At 35.5% G+C, this 19,911-nt stretch overlaps 1 protein-coding gene across 1 annotated transcript in view; it reads left to right on the top strand.

Moving 5' to 3' along the window:
• The window catches only part of DNAH14 (dynein axonemal heavy chain 14), a 458,298-nt gene that overhangs the window by 208,711 nt on the left and 229,676 nt on the right, over window positions 1–19,911 (top strand). The window contains exons 30-35 of the mRNA XM_054659353.2: window positions 182–235; window positions 1,965–2,110; window positions 6,857–6,925; window positions 7,550–7,736; window positions 8,604–8,680; window positions 13,855–14,026. Coding sequence (XP_054515328.1) covers window positions 182–235; window positions 1,965–2,110; window positions 6,857–6,925; window positions 7,550–7,736; window positions 8,604–8,680; window positions 13,855–14,026 — 705 coding nt within the window. The remainder of the gene's footprint in view (window positions 1–181; window positions 236–1,964; window positions 2,111–6,856; window positions 6,926–7,549; window positions 7,737–8,603; window positions 8,681–13,854; window positions 14,027–19,911) is intronic.

The raw sequence follows: 19,911 nt of genomic DNA, 5'->3' as shown, positions 1-19,911 counted from the left end.
AGTATATGTACATTTATGCTATTATATTGAGTTTTGTGAATCTCTAAATTTGATTTTTAATTCATCTCCATATTGCAAATTTTTCTCAAAAGCATAAAGACATTTTATTACTCTAGCAGTTTTAACATTAGTATTTTGTGTCATAATTCAAGAAAGATACTAAAATATTTTTGTTTCCCAGTCCTTAGGCAAACATTGTGTGGTCTTCAACTGTTTTGAGGATTTGGATTATAAGGTAAACCTTAAACATATGTGTCAGGAAGAAATATTGTACACATAAAACATAAAACAATTCATTGAAGAATAAAAGAACAAGAAAAATATTTATCTGAGACAAACATCAAGTATTAACAGAACTTTAAATGCTGTTACTTCTTTTAAACTAATGGACTAGAAACCTAGAATGTAATAGAAATTTTAAACATATATGATGCTTTTATTCAGGTGAACTACTCCTTAAGACAGTGGTTTTCAAACTTTTTTCAACAGTTGGATTCTTTTCAATAAAAAAACTTACATGGAACATGAATATATAAAACAATTAAAGAGTACTGCTTTATTAACATACATTTATTTTAAGTCCTAACCCCATACATTTATTTACTGAAAAGGTAATCATTAAGACAAGATTATGATTAACACAAATATTTGAGTGTTTATATAGATGATGATTAGAAGTTTATGTCAGTCTTGTTTCGTTTGCACATTATCTGACATAACATTCTGAAATATGTCTCTTACAAATCTACTCAAAGTTTCAAAATACTGCAATTTGTTTTGCATGTTAAGTCCAAACATTCTACATTTTATTGTTGTCATTTTATTTGTGTTCAAAGCATATTACCTCTGAGATCCTGCATTTCCAATTTGTGCTCACTTAGTACATTAAAAATATCAACATAAATAAGTTGATCAATTATTATTTTTAAGATACTTACCAAATAAGACTCTCTTGCCTCCTTCCTGGAAACCACTAGTGGGGCCTATGAGGGCTCCACATGAGTGAGGCCAAAAAGCCTGCTAATTAAAATAAATAATATTTAATGCAATATTTTAAAAGTCAAAATTAATGCCCCCAAACGTCCCATGAACAAAATACCAAAATTTTAAATTAAGACAAGATCTGATTTCTGCTGCTTAGTGGAAGGAACAATCTTCTACATCCTTCTCGGTCTGAGGCTCTCACTTACTCATTCCGATTCCCACTTCCTTTCCTCCTTGCCATACCTAGCAATAGAGTTCAGGCACCCCTCAACTTGCATTCAGCCCACAGAAGTTAGGCCTGTCAATATTTTTGTTTGTTTTGTTGCTTTGTTTTAGTTGCTAACATTTACAAACCAATAGATTTCAATCCCAGACTTGCAGCCTCTCACAGAACACTGGTGCACCTGGCCAGCCTAGGCCTGCACTCTGGCAAGTGGCAGAAGCCCAGCAGCAGCTGCGTGCTTTAGCTGGGCCCACTGCAGTCTTGCCTTATCTGGGCCTGTGGTTCAGTCTTTTGCATTGCCCATCAGCTGCCCGCCACTAAGCCATAAGGCATCTTTGCCTGATCCAGAAAAGGCAGCCCCCAGATTCACACACTTTACGCCCATCTGCCAGAAAGTTGTCCTGAAGACTCTGCCCCAGGGTGCAGCTGTGTGAGGGAAATGGCTGTCCAGGGAGGGATCCGGTGCATCTCTGTGCAATCCGTCAGAAGCTGTGGCCCTGTCTTCACGATCCCTGTGAGCATCAGTTTGCTCTGCTGAGTGTTTGGTCTTTTAGAAGCAAAGGGCAGAGTAGTTGACTTGTCTAGCATCTAAGCAGCTGCTGCTTTCAACCCTATAAAAATGCCTAGGAGGGGGAAATGCAAAAGGCCTTTGCTTGGTTTGGGTAGCATGGGGAGAACACATACAAATTAATATCCCAGTAAATTTTCTCACCATTATAATAATTTTAGTAATCAATCTTTTTTTTTTTTTTTAAAGATAGTGAGAAAATTTTTCTTTGGACTAGTTCAGTCAGGTGCATGGAGTTGTTTCGATGAATTCAATCTAATTGATTTGGAAGTTCTCTCTGTCATTGCCTCACAGATCCTAACAATTAAGGCTGCAAGAGACAACTATTCTGCCAGGTATTTGTCGAATGTGTTTATACCTTTTGAATTGAAATCTGATACACACTTAATGTTTAGTTAATTATTGTTAAATATTTTTCCCCAATAAGTGTTTAGGTCTTTGGGGTGTTTTTTTTTTAAAGCACGTACCAAAAGGAATGGCAGTTATCTTGAATGTTTCCATTACTTGGCAAATAATGTGAATATATTTATAACTCTAACTTTCAGGCCAACTTAGAAGTACCCAAATTCTTGCCCAAGCTTTGGAACAGTCTCCTGAGCTACCAGGACACTGATGCAAATATATTTTAATTTTTTTCAGCTTAAATTTTCATATTATCTTTTTATCTTAGAATATTGCATTTGAAGAACCCAAACAAATGCTGCTTTTTTTATTTCCACATTTTTTAAACCTTTCTTTTAAGTTCAGGGGCACATGTGCAGATTTGTTATATAGGTAAACTGGTATTCTGGGGATTTGTTGTACAGATTATTTAATCACCCAGGTATGAACTAGTACCCATTAGTAAATTTTTCTGATTGTCTCCCTCCTCCCACCTTCCACCCTCCAGTAGGCCCTAGTATCAGTTGTTCCTCACTATAAGTCCATGTGTTCTCGTCACTTAGCTCCCACATACAAGTGAGAACATGAGGTATTTGGTTTTCTACTGCATTAATTTGCTTTGGATAATGGCCTCCAGTTCCATCCATGTTCCTGCAAAGGACATGATCTCATTCTTTTTTATGGCTGCATAGTATTCCATGGTGTATATATATCACATTTTCTTTATCCAGTCTACCATGGGTGAGCATTTGTGTTGATTCCATGTCTTTGCTATTGTGAATAATGCTGCAATGAACATACCCAGGCTTGTGTCATTATGATAGAACAATTTGTATTCCTTTCGGTTTATAGCCAGTAATGGGATTGCTGGGTCAAATGTTAGTTCTGTTTTTAGGTCTTTGAGGAATTGCCACACTGTCTCTCACAATAATGGAACTAATTTACACTCCCACCAACAGTGTATAAGTGTTCCTTTTTCTCTACAACCTTGCAAGCACCTGTTATTTTTTGACTTTTTAGTGATAGCCATTCTGACTGATGTGAGATAGTATCTCATTGTGGTTTTGATTTGCTTTTCTCTAATGATCAGTAATGTTGAGCTTTTTTTTTTTTTTTTTGAGTCGGAGTCTCACTCTGTTGCCCAGGCTGGAGTGCAATGGCACAGTCTCAGCTCACTGCAGCCTCTGCCTCCCGGGTTTAAGCAATTCTCCTGCCTCAGCCTCCTGAGTAGCTGGGATTACAGGCATGCGCCAGCATGCCCGGCTAATTTTTGTATTTTTAGTAGAGATGGGGTTTCACCATGTTGGTCAGGCTGGTCTCAAACTCCTGACCTTGTGATGTGCCCTCCTTGGCCTCTCAAAGTGCTGGGATTACAGGCGTGAGTCACTGTGCCCAGCCTGAGCTTTCTTTTTTGTATGCTTGTTGCCTGCATATATGTCTTCTTTTGAAAAGTGTCCCTTCATGTCCTTTGCCCACTTTTTAATAGAGTTGTTTGTTTTTGCTTGTAAATTTGTTAAAGTTGCTTATAGATTCTGGATATTAGGCCTTTGTCAGATGCATAGTTTGCAAAAATTTTCTTCCGTTCTGTGGGTTGTCTGTTTACTCTGTTGATAGTTTCTTTTGCTTTGCAGAAACTCTTTAGTTTAACTAGACACCATTTGTCAATTTTTGCTTTTGTTGCAATTGCTTTTGTCAATTGAAAGTTTTCATCATGAAATCTTGGCCCATTCCTGTGTCCAAAATGGTACTGCCTAGGTTGTCTTCCAGGGTTTTTATAGTTTTGGGCTTTACATTTAAGTCTTTAATCCATCTTGAGTTGATTTTTGTATATGGTGAAAGGAAGGGGCCCAGTTTCAATCTTCTGCATCATTTGTTGAATAGGGAGTCTTTTCTCCATTGAGTTTGTCATGTTTGTCAAAGATCAGATGGTTGTATGTGTGCAGCCTTATTTTGGGGCTCTCTATTCTGTTCCATTGGTCTATGTGCCTGTTTTTTGTACCAGTACCATGCTGTTTTGATAATAACTGTAGCATTGTAATATAGTTTGAAGTTGGGTAATGTGATGCTTCCAGCCTTATTCTTTTTGGTTAGGATTGCCTTGGCTTTTCAGACTCATTTTGGTTTCATATGAATTGTAAAATAGTTTTTTTCTAATTCTGTGAATTAAAATGTCACTGGTAATTTGATAGGAACAGCATTGAATCTATAAATTGCACTGGACAGTATGGTCATTTTAGCAATATTGATTCTTCCTATCCATAAAAATGGAATGTTTTTCCATTTTCCATTTGATCAGTGTTTTGTAGTTTTCCTTAGGAGAGATCTTTCATCTCCCTGGTTAGCTGTATTCCTAGGTATTTTATTGTTTTTGTGGCAACAGTGAATGGGATTGTGTTCCTGATTTGGCTCTTGGCATGGCTGTTGTTGGTGTGTAGGAATGCTAGTGATTTTTGTGCATTGATTTTGTATCCTGAGACTTCACTGAAAGAAGCTTTTGGGCCATGATGATGGGTTTTTCTAGATATAGAATCATGGCATCTGCAAACAGGGATAGTTCGACTTCCTCTCTTCCTATTTGGATGCCCTTAATTTCTTTCTCTTGCCTGATTGCTTTGGCCAGGACTTCCAAGACTATGTTGAATAGGAGTGGTGAGAGAGGGCATACTTGTCTTGTGTCAGTTTTCAAGGGAAATGCTTCCAGTTTTTGCCCATTCAGTATGATGTTGGCTGTGAGTTTGTCATAAATGACTCATTATTTTGAGGTATGTTCCTTCAATACCTAGTTTATTGAGAATTTTTAACATGAAGGATGTTGAATTATATCAAAAGCCTTTTCTGCATCTATTGAGATTATCATTTTTTTGTCTTTAGTTTTGTTTATGTAATGAATATATTTATTGATTTGCATATATTGAACCAACCTTGCACCCCAGGCATAAAGCCTAGTTGATCGTGGTGGATAAGGTTTTTGATGTGCTGCTAGATTCGATTTGCCAGTATTTTGTTGAGGATTCTTTCATTGATGTTCATGAAGGATATTGGCCTGAAGTTTCTTGTTGTTGTTGTGTCTTTGCCAGGTTTTAGTGTTAGGATGATGCTGTTCCCATAGAGTGAGTTACAGAGGAGTCTCTCCTCCTCAATTTTTGGAATATTTTCAGTAGGAATGGTACCAGCCAGCTCTTCTTTGTATATCTGGTAGAATTTGGCTGTGAATCTGTTCGGTCCTGGGCTTTTTTTGGTTGGTAGGCTACTTATTACTGATTAAATTTTGGAGTCCATTATTGGTCTGTTCAGGGCTTCAACTTCTTTCTGGTTCAGCCTTGGGAGGGTGTGTGTGTTTAGGAATTTATCCATTTCTTCCAGATTTTCTAGTTTGTGTGCCTAGAGGTGTTCATAATATTATCTGATGGTTATTTGTATTTGTTTCCACATACATTTTTTTTTAAGGGATACATCTCACTCTGTTGCCCAAGCTGGAGTGCAGTGGCATGATCTCGGCTTACTGCAACCTCTGCCTCCCGGGTTCAAGCAATTGTCATGCTGGTATTACAGGTGGCGCCACCACACCTGGCTAATTTTTGTATTTTTAGTAGAGGTGGGGTTTTACCATGTTGGCCAGGCTGGTCTCAAAATCTTGACCTCAGTGTGATCTGCCCGCCTCAGCCTCCCGAAGTGCTGGAATTACAGGCATGAGCCACCACGCCCAGTGAGATAAAAAGCAAAGTGGGTATACTGGCCACATACCTGAAGAGCCCTCTTGTCTTATTACTCTGAATTAATGTGCTTTTATTGAAAAGCTCTGTAATAACAGTATTTATTAGTATTACTAATGTTTAGTAATAAAAGCAAAAATTTTTTCTCTTTAGGTAATTTTAGTACTCATGATTTATGGACATATAAAATTGTATTATAATCTAATATTTCTAATGCAAGCTAATGGATACTAACTTGTGGCTTTCCTCTCATGGATTTTGTTCAAACTGTTAAAGCTAGTATTACAGGACTCATAAATCTGTGGATATAGTTGGGGGTGGGGGGGTCACAGTAACATTTCACTGACTCTTCTACACCTCAGCCTCTGCAAAGTTTTTCCCATTTATGTCCAGAGAGTTCCCCAGGTTTTGTCCCAATTGTTTTCCTGTTTTCACCACCCTCTTTGGTATCAGCTGTCCAAGAAATCACTGTAGGATTTCTCCCATTGTCTCTACCACTGATGCTGATTGTAAGACACTGATGTTCATGCCAAGCATTCTATCTCATAGTGATCCCAAAGTTTTTAAACTGGGGCTAGGGACACTTGGGAGACAGGCTGTGTTCCATGCTGAAGCAGGATATCTGTGCTGTTCCCCATTCTGTGTTCTACTATATCTTCCAGGCAGAGCTCTTTTATTCCCTAAGTGTCTCCCAGGTTCCTTTTACTATGTAAGTCAACTCATTCAGCTAGGTATCTTCCAGCCTCAGGTCCCAGAAACATCTTTGGACATAATCAAATACATCTGAATCCCAGCAGGGGTGACAACTTTGGCTCAGCATGAGCCTTCTATTTCTTCTTTTTTCTCTCACCATTGTTTTTTCCAGTGTGCTCTGTTTGCATTTAAATGTAACACAGCCTTAATAAAGCTTCCAAACTCACTTATAGTTTTAACATACTTTGGACTAGAGAAAACAGTGCTAGTGATGAATACTGTAATGTCTTTTAGGTTTGTACTGGAAGGAAAAGAAATTCGTATCAATATGTCTTGTGCAGTATTTATCACCATGAATCCCAGGTAAGTATCAGTAAATCTAGTGGGAATAGACACAGACAAAAATCATTTTCTTAAATCTTATCTACAGATGGAGTTGCTTGACATTTGCATCTATCCATATATCTGTCTCCACCATCCTCTGAACACTTCCACTCCCAACACCATTTATGAACAGCTGCACTCTGCACCTGTTCATATGGATAAGGATAATCTCACATTCATTAAGCTACTGACATATTTTTACTTCATGAATACCCAGAGAGAAAGGAAAAAGGGTCAGAAGTTTTTCACAAAGAGGACCCAGGCAGAAAAGCTGATGAGAGTGGCAGGAGGAATAAGACAATAGTGATTGCAGGGAGTGGAGGTTGAGCAGATTCAAAAATATCTGATTGAATGCTGTAATAGTCCAGGGAATCAGAGGGAACTAATATGAGGTCAATTGTGGGAGGAGGAACGGGAAGAAAATATGATAAACCAGGAAGCTCTGTAAGATGAAAGGTACAATAAAAACTATCTTGTAAACTAATTTTCAGATAAAGGTCACACAGAACACCAATATAATTATTTTGGGGAAAAGTATGTGATTCCTTATTTGAAAAATTGAGAAGTGGTGTTTTTATTGTTTGTTTTTCTTTTCCTCTTCAGATACGGAGGTGGAGTAGAGCTCCCAGGTAACTTGAAATCTCTGTTTCGCCCAGTGGCAATGATGGTGCCCCATTATCAAATGATTGCTGAAATAATATTGTTTTCATTTGGTTTCAAATCTGCAAATTCACTCTCTGGAAAGCTAACTAACCTTTATGAATTAGCGCGCAAACAGCTCTCACAACAGGTAAATAGCTACTTTTCTCAAAATATTTAAAGGTGATTATATAAAAATAACCTTAAGTAATACTTTTCTGGTATTGGTCCAGGGATGACCTGGGACTATACCAAATAATGGAGCTAGAATTCCTATCAAAATAATGGAACTAGAATTTCCATCAACATATAAAGTCCATGTGTGAGCTTCATATAAGGCAAACTATAAAATCAGTCAAGATTCTAAGTCTTTCCTCCAAGATCTGGAAAGAGTAATTGAGCATTTGTTATTTTAAATTACGGACTATTTTTTTCCATACAAGGAAGTTAATATCTAGAGCGATCATTCTCAAACTTTATTGTATACCAGAATCATTTGGAGGATTTATTAAAACACAAAGTGCTGGGCCTTACTCCTGAGTTTCTAATTCTGTACTTCTGGTGTGGGGTTGGAGAATTTGTGTTTCTAACAAGTTTTAAACTGTTACTGATGCTGCTGATCTGGGTTCTACACTTTAACAATTATTGTTCTAGCATATGCCAGAGTATTTGTTGCTAATGCAAAATGGTTTGGACAGCTAACCACATTTTCTCCAAAAGTCCTCCTCTTTTAATTTTCTTTCAATTTATCTCATTCTAGTTCAGAGAAAACTTAATTCAGATACCGATATTTCTTAACACCTTTAATACTTGTTAGTCTTTAAGAGTAAGACTTTAGGAGCATCGCTTTGGGAGATGAATGAGAGCATTAGCAGTATAACCAAGGGTTTTTTGGATTCATGTCACTGTTAACCTGCAGAGCATAGATTACCTGTAATTTACCTATATACTGTATGCATTTGTTTTCATATTTTTTCTTTAGAAACTTTAATAATTCAAATATTTTAATGTTTGATAGGATCATTATAATTTTGGCTTGAGATCTCTGAAGATAGTTTTAATAATGGCTGGAATGAAGAAACGGGAGTTTAAATGGTCAGTTGAATTTTGAATTGTTAGGTCAAAGGGAGTTATATACTGCTGGGAAAATAATTTGTAGAATTACAGGTGATGATGCCAGGTTAAAACAGGGAGCCCCCCAGACTGTCATAGTATAGTAAGGCAGAGATTATTTAAGAATATGAAAGAAGAGTAAGAAAAAATGCACAAAATCGGAGTACTTTTCCCCAATAGAGAGCCTATTCTTTAAAAAAAAGTGTTTTACATAATAAAAGATATAATGGAACAAAAGACCTCATTTAGAAGAACAATAACTCAATGAGAAATGTAAGGCCTGTATGAATATACCTATGTGACAGATGTGTAAAACTCAAATAAGGAAAACTTTAAAACAGGATTGAAAGAAATGAAAATGTATTTAAATGAAATAATATACCACATTAATAAAATCATAACATCTTAAAGGACTTAACATCATAATGATTTAAATACTCTAAACATTAATTTACGAATGGAAATGCAATCTCAGTAAAATATTAAAAGGATATTTAGTTTGTTAATTTGCTTATTTTTGGGCAAGCTGGTCCTAAAGTTCACATGGAAAAATGAGACTAGCTAGAAAAATATTAAAAAGCAAGAGCAATGAAGGGGAGATATCCCTTTATGTATTAAGACATATAACAAAGCTTCAATAATTAAAACACTGTGGTACTGGCTTATGAGTAGAAAAGCAAACCATTGGAACAGTATAGAAAATAGAACTATATGCTTTGGGCATTTATTATATCATAAATCCATGGGGAAGAATAGACTTTTTAATGAATGCTTTTGGGAAAACTAAACAGCCATCAGGATAAAGATCAAGTTGCAACCATTGTCCACATCATTTACTAGGATAAACTCTAAAAGGATAAAATAATTTAAATGTAAAAAATTTAAATGTATTTGAAGAAACATATGTCCTTTGTTCTTGGAGTACGGAAGATCTTTAAAACTAAGACTCTAAATCTAGAAGCCACAAAAAAAAAAAAGATTTATAAATGGTCAAAAATACGTTTTTTGAAGTCAAAAGACAATTGATAAACTAGGGAAAAAATTGTAACTCATATTACACATAGCTTATCCTCTTAATATATAAAGATTTTCTAGACATTTGGGGAAAAAATCAACAGGAAAATGGGCAAAGGACATCAACAGATAGTTCTTGGAAAAAGAAATATAAAAGTGCCTTAAATATATGAAAATACACTCAACCCCACACGTAATGAAAGAATGCAAATTAAAATGACACTGAAATTCTGTTTTTCACTTAACAGATGGACAAAAATATAAAGTTGGGCAAAACCTTGGTGAAACTATAGGGAAGCAGACATGCTTTTTCCTTTCTGGGTAGAAAGGAACAAGATATACCTTTTCATATTGGTATGATTGGGGCTATATTCATGTACTGCCTATTTAAAATTGAAAAGAAGATGAATATGTTGCAAAAGGATCTATCAACATGATAACTGTTTCCCTTTTAAAACATAATATGGATTGCTGACATATACATACACATGTAATAAGTATAAAAAGGGAGCAAAGGATAGGGCATAAAGCTATAATAATTTATTTCTTAAAAATAAAAGAACTGAGGCATATATTGCAAAATGGCCTGTATAATATTGATGGCATGTAAATAGGCGTCTGTTGTTAAATGTTTTATGATTTTTTAACAAAGATAAATAGCACTCATATATGAAACCCAAGTATAGCTCCCTGATATCCTCAAGTCCTCTGGATTTTATAGTCCTGTAGTCACCTAGTTCTTTACTAAGTATTCCAGTGAAAGTAGTACTGCTCTCCATTCAAAGCACTTGATTTTCTTCAAATGACAGGAAATCTAATGTTCGCATGGGCACCCTTCAATTAGAGTTTCCATTTCCAGTATACAGGAAACTGTCTCCTGCCACTGAAAGCAGCTCCCTTCTCTCTAGTCTATGCTGCCCTAAATGTGACAGCCCCATTTCTTTGATTCCTTTAAAGCACCACAGAAGCCATGTGATTGACTTCTGTGGTGCTTTATTTTAAGAGGATGAAGATGACTATATTTTAAGAGAGTTGATGAATTTTTTGTTATCAGAGTAAAGCACAGTGAACAACCAAAAAATTAATATTAGACAATTTTGCTCTTTAAAAGTTTCTTTGACCTTCGTGACACCAAAATAATAATTATTGTTCTTTCCTGTTTCCTCTTCCCGTCCCTGTCCCTTCCTTTCCTTCTATCCCACCCTATTCTTCCTAAGACCTCTGACCTTATTTCTTAGCCACCCAAGAATACTACAGATTTGTCTCATTTCCCTGGCATAGTAATTCATCCCTCCCTTTTTTTTCTACTTTCTCTTTATAAATCATGTTGGAAGAACCTAATGTTAATTCTCAAATATACTTTCAGGGTGTTTAAATTAAAATGGAAAGCAGTGTATTAATTTCCTTGGGCTGCCTTATAAAGTTATGACAAAGTTGTGTCTTAAAAAAACAGAAATGTATTTCCTCACAGGACCTGCGGCCAGAAGTCTGACATCCAGGTTGTGGGCAGGGCTGCTTACTCTCCAGAGACTCTTGGGCAGATTCCATTTCTTGCCTCCTCCGGCTTCTGGTGGTTGCCTGCATTTCCTGGCTTACGACCACAGCACTCTAATCTGTTACTGTTCCGTCAAATTACAGGAAACGTAGCATTTTCAAATAGTTACTAAAGTAACATAACCTCAGCTCTAGTCAATCAGTGTATGGCAGTCACTTGGACACAATGACTCAAAGGTAGACACACTGTCACATCACCCACTCCTCTGTGTGTCCCTGCATCTCTCTGTCTCTTATTAGGATACATGTGATTTTATTTACATCTGGATACTCTAGGATAAACTCCTCTTAAAATTCTTAATCACCTCTTTTGCCATATTAAATAATATTCAGATTCTGGGGATTAAAAAGTGAATATGTCTTTGTAGGGGGCATTTTTTTTCTTTTAAGGGAAAAAGGCAGTTTTCCCCCTCTTTCCTTTAAAATAATTTTCCAAATCTTTTTGTTTAGAAAACAAACTAATTATCCAACAGCTGAAGTCCTAGGACCCTTGTGGTAGGAAAGATTTTCTTGGCAACATCTAGAGAATTAACATCTCTCCAAGTATACACTTAAAAGATTTATAGTCCTTAACACAATATTGGGCCACAAAGTGGGTCTCAACTAATTCCAAGAAAAGTGGTATGATGAAGACAATCATAATGGGTACAACAAGGTTACATTAGCTATCTTACGCTTCAATTTTAGTTAGATGTTGACATTAATCTAAAGCTTTCATTATTTATTCTTAAATTATGACAGATAGACCCATTGGTAATTTCGCATGCCATTTCCAAAATTACTCTTTTGTAATATTTTAATGAAGTGTTACCTTTGTCCAATAACAGAATATTGTAACAATATTATAATATTCTATTTAAGCTATTTTCTCTCCATATCTATATTTAAAACTTGCCCTACTACCAGACATATTGGTCATCCCTGATTTTTTTCATTTTCCTTTAAGAAAAAGCAAGATCTGTCTTGAAAAAAATATTAAAATGCCATTGTCATTCCCTAGGACCCCAAAAATAAAGTCTGGAACCCTTCTCTGCTCTGATGTGGCCCCCTCCCTTTGACTTCAAGTGGACTCTTGCCCTCTCTTTGCCAAAATACATTCAGAAGAAAGACTCAGCGAGGTATTCTCAGGGAAATGTAAATGACTAAAGTGAATTCCAACCCGCTATAACTCTCCCATTGTAATAATGGAGTGGTTATAGGAATACAATGAGTACAAAATCACAGATAGGAGGAATTTTTTCATTTGTATTGCAGTTTAAGGTGACTATATATAGTTAACAGTATTGTATATTTCAAAATAACCTGAAGAGAAGATTTTGAATATTCTCCTCACAAAGAAATGGTAAATGTTTGGACACCTTTGCAGGAAACAGTTTTCTTCCTTTCTATCCCTAATATGGTATCATAGCATGTGTACTTACTTATTTTTCTTTTGATTACATGTTTAATATACACAATATATACTGTAGTGTTTAGTATATGAAATATTGTTATTATAGAGTAACATATGTAGTATAACTTATATTAGTATGCTTTTGTTAAAATTAACAGAAAACTCAATTTGGCTTAAACAGTAGAGGGAACTGTTGTTTTATCCAATCAGAAAATCCAGAGATGGGGCAGGGTGTGATTGCTTTGATTAAGGTTTCAGTTTAATTTGTCTGAGATATTCTCAGTACTGCAGTCCTCCATACACTGGCTTGCTTTCAGGCTGGCTTCATTTTTGGTGGCAGGACACCTTCTAATAATAACTGGGGCTGTCCATATTACTGAACTAAAGGCCTGAACTTTACTCGAGTGGACTCGTCACTTGTCTACCCTTGAGTCACTGTGTCCAAGTGACTGCCATACACTGATTGACTAGAGCTGAGGTTATGTTACTTTAGTGAATATTTGTTATGCCATATACTTGATTTTCCAAACTCTCTTGTAACTGTGGCTTTGACACACAACCTTGGCAAGTCAGACACAGCTGCATTAGAATCTGAACCTGAAGCTAGTGAAAAAAGAATATTCACAGAGTCCATTTTGCTGAGGGTGACAGCAGTGGCAGTAGCTATAGCCATTTACCAGAAATAGCAGAGGCAGTGAGCAGTTCCAGTGCCAGCATCAGTCATGTATTGGTATGACGGTCACTGCTATCTGGATCCATTGATGATGGCAGACATGTTTTCATAAGACCAGTTCTGTAGATGATTTTGGCCATTGTTCCCAGCTGGATAGCTTGCAAGCCTAGTTCTGGCCCTCCTAGAGATTTTTAAATAAATCAGTATGTTATTTTTTATTTTACATTAGCCTAAATTCATTTCTTTTATTTGCAGCTAAAAACCTTTACTGATACAGTACCTTTCTCTGATTCAATGTCTGGGGATTGGTGTTGCTCTTATTGTTCTAGACCAGTCAGAGCCTATTTCTGGAGCTGGGGATCTGATTAATTCCACCCAAACCATATGGCTGCTATCCAGTGAGAGAGAGGAGGGAAGGACATTGGGATAGCCACCCCTAAAACAGAATGTTAATGGTCTTCAGTGTCTGCAGAGCAGACTCGCTAATTTGTTCTCTGTGTTTGTTTTCTTCTACCATTAAAGTGATACCAGTGACAATCTTTCTGAAGCAGATGAAACCTTGATTGTTGTCGAGGCTATAAGAGAAGCTAGTTTGCCAAAATGTCCTCCTGAAGATGTCCCGCTTTTTGAAAATATTATAGGAGATATTTTTCCAGAAGTGACAGTTTTGAAAGTAAATCAACTTGCCTTGGAGGTAAAAAGACCTTTGAAAATCATCACCAATTATTTGGATGTGGAATATCAATTAAGAAACTAGATGTGGATTAAAAATATTACAGTTCTTCCTAAATTCTTTATTCATGTTATAATTGAGGGGATAAAAATACTTGGAGATATATAGTGCCCCTTGGGGAAAAAAAGAGCTTTCAGTATATTATGTCCTAATGGAAATAAGAATGAACCGTGTACCTTTAGGCAAGGATGATCATTATATATTTTGTTTCTCAATTTTTTCATCTTTTGAAATGAGGATAATAGTGTCTGTTCTTCCCACTTTGAAAGGGTGCCTAGAGAATCAGATTAGATCAGCATTATGAAAAAACTTAAATTGTAAATATTCTGTAATTATTAAAATTACATATTATAATGACAAAGTCCTTTATTGTTTCTCTTATATCTATAGCCTCACAGTCATTGCCTTAATCTAGGTAAGAACTCAATGTCTCTTGTTAATATTTTTACATAGCTTCCTACCACACCCTGCATTCCAGTATTTTCCCATATGGCCACCAGAGTTGTTTTCCTAAAATATACATTTGACCACGTTAGCAAAGCAACTGTTGGCTTAATGTTGTCTGCAGTACAAAATTGAAATTAAATATTTTAACATATAATGCCCTTCACAATCTGGCTGGACCAGGTTGTCTTTTCAATATATCCTGTTCTTCCTTCCTCTGTCTCTTCCTTTCTTCCCTGTTCTTTCTACCTTGAGCTTCTGTTCTCTGACTTTTCCAGGATTTTATCAGGTGTCAGGCCATTAAACATGTTGATTCCTTTCCCTGAAATCCAACCTGTCTTCAAAAAAATACTTTTAAAATTTATTTAGAAAACAAACCACTTCATAATTATTTGTTCTTTAAATATAACTAATAGGCTATGTACATAACTTTATACACAACAAGCACAGAATTCATAGTATTTCTGAGCACACATGAAAAACTTACACACACAGAAAGACCATTTATTAGGTGATGTAGGAAAGTTTGAAAATCTCCCTTGAAAACCATCTGGACCAGGAGTTATGAGAGGATGGCTCTTTCATGGTTCTAATCTGTGAAATTAAATCTAAAATTTATGAATTTAAAATTTATATCTCTTCTAGTATCAATTTTGTTAAACAAGATAGATACTCCCATTTCATTCAAGTTTTAAAATATAGAGTTGAACAAACCACTATCTTAAGATTCTTTCAGTTTCATGTTTCTGAGATTATTTGCTCAGTCATTTCTTATTTTCCTAATTTGTGTCTTCTTCCTTGATTGCATTGTCTAACAGTTTATCTGATACATTATTTTTTTCTCAAAAAACTAGCCTTCTTTCTGTTCATTTAATATATCTTTTTCTGTTTCCAAACTCTTTGGTATCTGTTTTAAACTTTTAAAATATCCTTATTCTTCTGGGTTTTGTGTTTTTATTCTGTTTCCAGCTTTTTTAGTAAGAAGTCTAATTCATTTGTTTTCTTCTTCCTTTTACTAATATAAGCTTATAAGATTTTCAAATTCCCTCTAAGTGCTGCTTTAGTTATATATACTGTAAGTTCAGATATGTAGGAATTTCATAGTCATTTTCATATTCATATTCATCCTGTTGTGATGTCAAATACTAGGTCTTATTCATTCTATTTTTTTGTGCACATTAGCCATCCCCACTTTCCTCCCACTCCCCCACTACCCTGCCCAGCCTCTGGTAACCGTCCTTCTACTCTGTGTCTCCGTAAGTTTAATTGTTTTTATGTTTAGGTTGCACAGATAAGTGAGAGCATGCAATGTTTGTGTTTCTGTGCCTGGCTTATTTCACTTAACATAATGACCAGTTCCATCTATGTTGTTGCAAATGACAGGATCTCATTGTTTTGTATGGGTGAATAGTGTTTTTGTGTGTAAGTACCACATTTTCTTTATCCAGTCATTTGTTGATGAACACTTCTGTTGCTTCCAAATCTTGGCTATTGTGAACAGTACTGCAGCAAACATGCAGATATGTCTTCGATATCTGACTTTCTTTCTTTGGGGTGTATACCCAGCAGTAGGATTGCTGGATAATATGGTAGCTCTGTTTTTAGTTTTTTGACCAACCTCCAAACTGTTCTCCATAGTGGTTGTACTAACTTACATTTTCAACCACAATGTATGAGTGTTCCCTTTTCTCCACATCCTCACCAGCATTTGTTATTGCCTCTCTTTGGATATAAGCCATCTAACTGGGGTGAGATGATATCTCATTGTAGTTTGATTTGTATTTCTCTGATGATCAATAATTTCAAGCACCTTTTCATTACCCATTTGCCATTTCTAAGTCTTCTTTTGAGGAATGTCTATTCAAATCTTTTGTCCACTTTTTATTGGATTATTAGATTTGCTCCTTTAGAATTGTTTGAGCTCCTTATATATTCTGGTTACTAATTCCATGTTAGATGGGTAGTTTGTAAATATTTTCTCCCATTCTGTGGGTTGTCTCTTCACTTTGTTGATTGCATCCTTTGCTGTGCAGAAGCTTTTTAACTTGATGTGATTCCATTTACCCATTTTTGCTTTGGTTGCCTGTGCTTGTGGGGTATTACTCAAGAAATTTTTGCCCAGACCAATGTCCTAGACATTTTCCCCAATGTTTTCTTGTTAATAGTTTCATAATTTGAGGTCTTAGATTTAAGCCTTTAATCCATTTTTATTTGATTTTTATACATGACAAGAGATAGGGGTCTAGTTTCATTCTTCTGCATATGGATATCCAGTTTTCCCAGCACCATTTATTGAAGTACGTTCCTGACACCTTTGTTGAAAATAAGTTCAACACAGGTGTGTGTATTTGTTTCTGGGTTTTCTGTTTTGTTCCGTTCATCTGTATGGATATTGGTCTGTGTGTCTATTTTCTGGTCTTTTCCATTGGTCTGTGTGTCTATTTCTCTGCCAAGACCATTCTATTTGGGTTGCTATAGCTCTGAGGTATAATTTGAAGTCAGGTAATGTGATTCCTCCAGTTTGTTCTTTTTGTTCAGGATAGCTTTGGCTATTCTGGGTTGTTTGTGATACCATGTAAATTTTAGAATTGTTTTTTCTATTTCTGTGAAGAATGTCATTGGTATTTTGATAGGACTGCATTGAATCTGTAGATTGTTTTGGGTAGTATGAACATTTTAACAATATTGATTCTTGGAATCCATGAACATGGAATAGCTTTCCATTTTTTGTTGTCTTCTTCAATTTCAGTGTTTTATAGTTTTCATTATAGAGATCTTTCACTTCTTGAGTTAATTCCTAGGTATTTAATTTTATGTGTAGCTACTATAAATGGGATTACTTTTATTTCTTTTTCAGGTCGTTCTCTGTTGGCATATAGAAATGCTACTGATTGGCCAGGCGTGGTGGCTCACACCTGTAATCCCAGCACTTTGGGAGGCCAAGCCAAATGGATCACTTGAGGTCAGGAGTTCGAGACAAGCCTGGTCAACATGGTGAAACCTTGTCTATACTAAAAATACAAAAAATTAGCGGGGCATGGTGGCAGATGCCTGTAATCCCAGCTACTGGGGAGGATGAGGCGGGAGAATCGCTTGAACCTGGGAGACAGAGGTTGCAGTGAGCCAAGATTGCGCCACTGCACTCTAGCCTGGGAGACAGCATGAGACCCTATCTCAAAAAAAAAAAAAAAAAAAAAAAGGAAAAAGAAATGCTACTGATTTTTTATTTTTGTGCGTTGCTTTTGTATCCTGCAACCTTACCGAATTTGTTTATCAGTTCCAATTGTTTTTTGGTAGCGTCTCTAGGTTTTTCCAAATATAAGATCATATCATCTGCAAGCAATGATAATTTGACTTCTTCCTTTCCAGTTTGGATGCCCTTTATTTCTTTCTCTTGTCTGATTGCTCCAGCTAAGACTTCCAGTGCTATGTTGAATAACAGTGGTGAAAATGGGCACACTTGTTGTGTGCCAGATCTCAGAGAAAAGGCTTTCTGTTTTCCCAATTTAGTGTGATACTAGCTGTGGGTCTGTCATGTGGTTTTATTGTGTTGAGATATGTTCCTTCTATACACAGTTATTTGAGGATTTTTATCCAGAAGGATGATGAATTTTATCAAGTGCATTTTCAGCATCAGTTGAAATGGTTATATGGTTTTTGTCCTTCATTCTTTTGACGTGATGTATCCCATTGATTGATTTGTAATATGTTGAACTATTTTTGTATCCCTGGGATAAATCTGACTTGGTCATAATGAATAATTTTTAAATGTTTTGTTGAATTTGGTTTGCTAGTATTTCACTGAGAATTTTCATGTCAATGTCCATCTGGAATATTGGCCTATAGTCTTCTTTTTTTGATGTGTCTTTGTCTGGTTTGGGTATAAGGGTAACACTGGCCTTGTGGAATTAGTTTGGAAGTATTACCTCCTCCTCTATATCCTGCAATTTATATATTTAGCCTTTTGCATGTATCAGGGTTTCCTATATTACCTAATAAATGGTCTTTTTTTAGTGTTTAATGTATGCTAAAAATAATATGTTCTGTGCCTATTGGGTATAAAGTTATAAACAAGTATATATAGGCTATTAATTGTATTTTTCAGAGATTTGATGTCTCTAATTCTTTATTTATCCATCTGTTTCTGCAGGAGGTATGTTAAGATTTTAACTAAATCACTGAGGTAGCTATTTCTTCTGCACATCTGTCAGTTGTTGTATATACTTTAAAGTTGTAAGTTATATATGTATTCCTATCTTCTCACTCTTTTATCAGCATCCTATATCCCTCTTTGGCCCACTGGTGATTTCTTGTCTTAATATCTATTCAGTCAGATATTAAAATTTTATCCAATTTTTTGATGCTAGGTTTATCTTCAAAAGTTCTTTTTCCATCCTTTTGTTTTTCAAACTTTCTATATCTTTGTTTGAACTGTCTATCTTATAGGACATATATTGGTGGCCTTTGTTTTCTTATAATCAAATCTGTGATTATCTGTCCTGTATTTACTGATTTTTAACTTTTTCTATACAATGTATCCTGTTGTCTTAAGATATATTACTGTTATTATTGAATTTATTTTTGCTTCAGTATTTTCTCTCTTTTCCTGCTCACTATGGGGTAGATCGAGTTTTCTTCTTTGTTTGTTATATTTATTCTCTTTTAGCTGAAGACTGACATTCATGCCTCTTTTAGCTGATGCCTCTTTTAGCTGAAGACTGACATTCATCATTATTTGCCCCTAGGATCAAAATGTTTTCATATCTATATTTGTCCCTTTCAAGATAAGTACTTTAGTACACTCTTTGGTCTTCCCCACACTTCCACTCTCATTATGTTGATGCTATGTAGAATTATAATTCCTGGTTGTTATAGAAATGTTTTATCTCTCTTTTTTCCTTGGACTTCTGCACACTCCTGCTTGTGCTCTCTCTCTCTCTTTTAGAAAATAGTAAACTCATAAGAAATTGTTTCAAACTTACTTTTTATATCTATTATAGGCTTATCTTCAATTTATTCCTCTGTTTGAGTACTTCTTCCAAGAGAGTTCTCAGAGTAGGTTTTTGTGTAGCAAACCTTCTGAGAACTTTAATATTTGAGACTGTTTTTGATATACCCTCATATCTGAATGGCAAATTCATTATAAAATTCTAACTTTAAAGTTATTTTCCTTTAATATATTAAAATCTCTAATTCTTTAAAAATATTATTCCATTTTCCTGTTGCTCCAGGGTCACTCTGAAGAAGGTCAATGTCACTTCAATATTTATTATTTTATAGTGTATCTACTCTTTCTCTTCGTATGCCCTTAAAATTTTCACTTTGCCTTTAATGTTCATAATATCACTATAAATTCTCTAGTTGTGATTTTGGTACTCTTTTAGCCCTTTTAATATATACTC

Source organism: Pan troglodytes, chromosome 1 (assembly GCF_028858775.2).
Source record: "Pan troglodytes isolate AG18354 chromosome 1, NHGRI_mPanTro3-v2.0_pri, whole genome shotgun sequence".
In the NCBI taxonomy this organism is placed as follows: Eukaryota; Metazoa; Chordata; class Mammalia; order Primates; family Hominidae; genus Pan; species Pan troglodytes.
The sequence above is the reverse complement of the archived record's forward strand: the minus strand, read 5'-3'. Positions and strand labels throughout refer to the sequence as shown.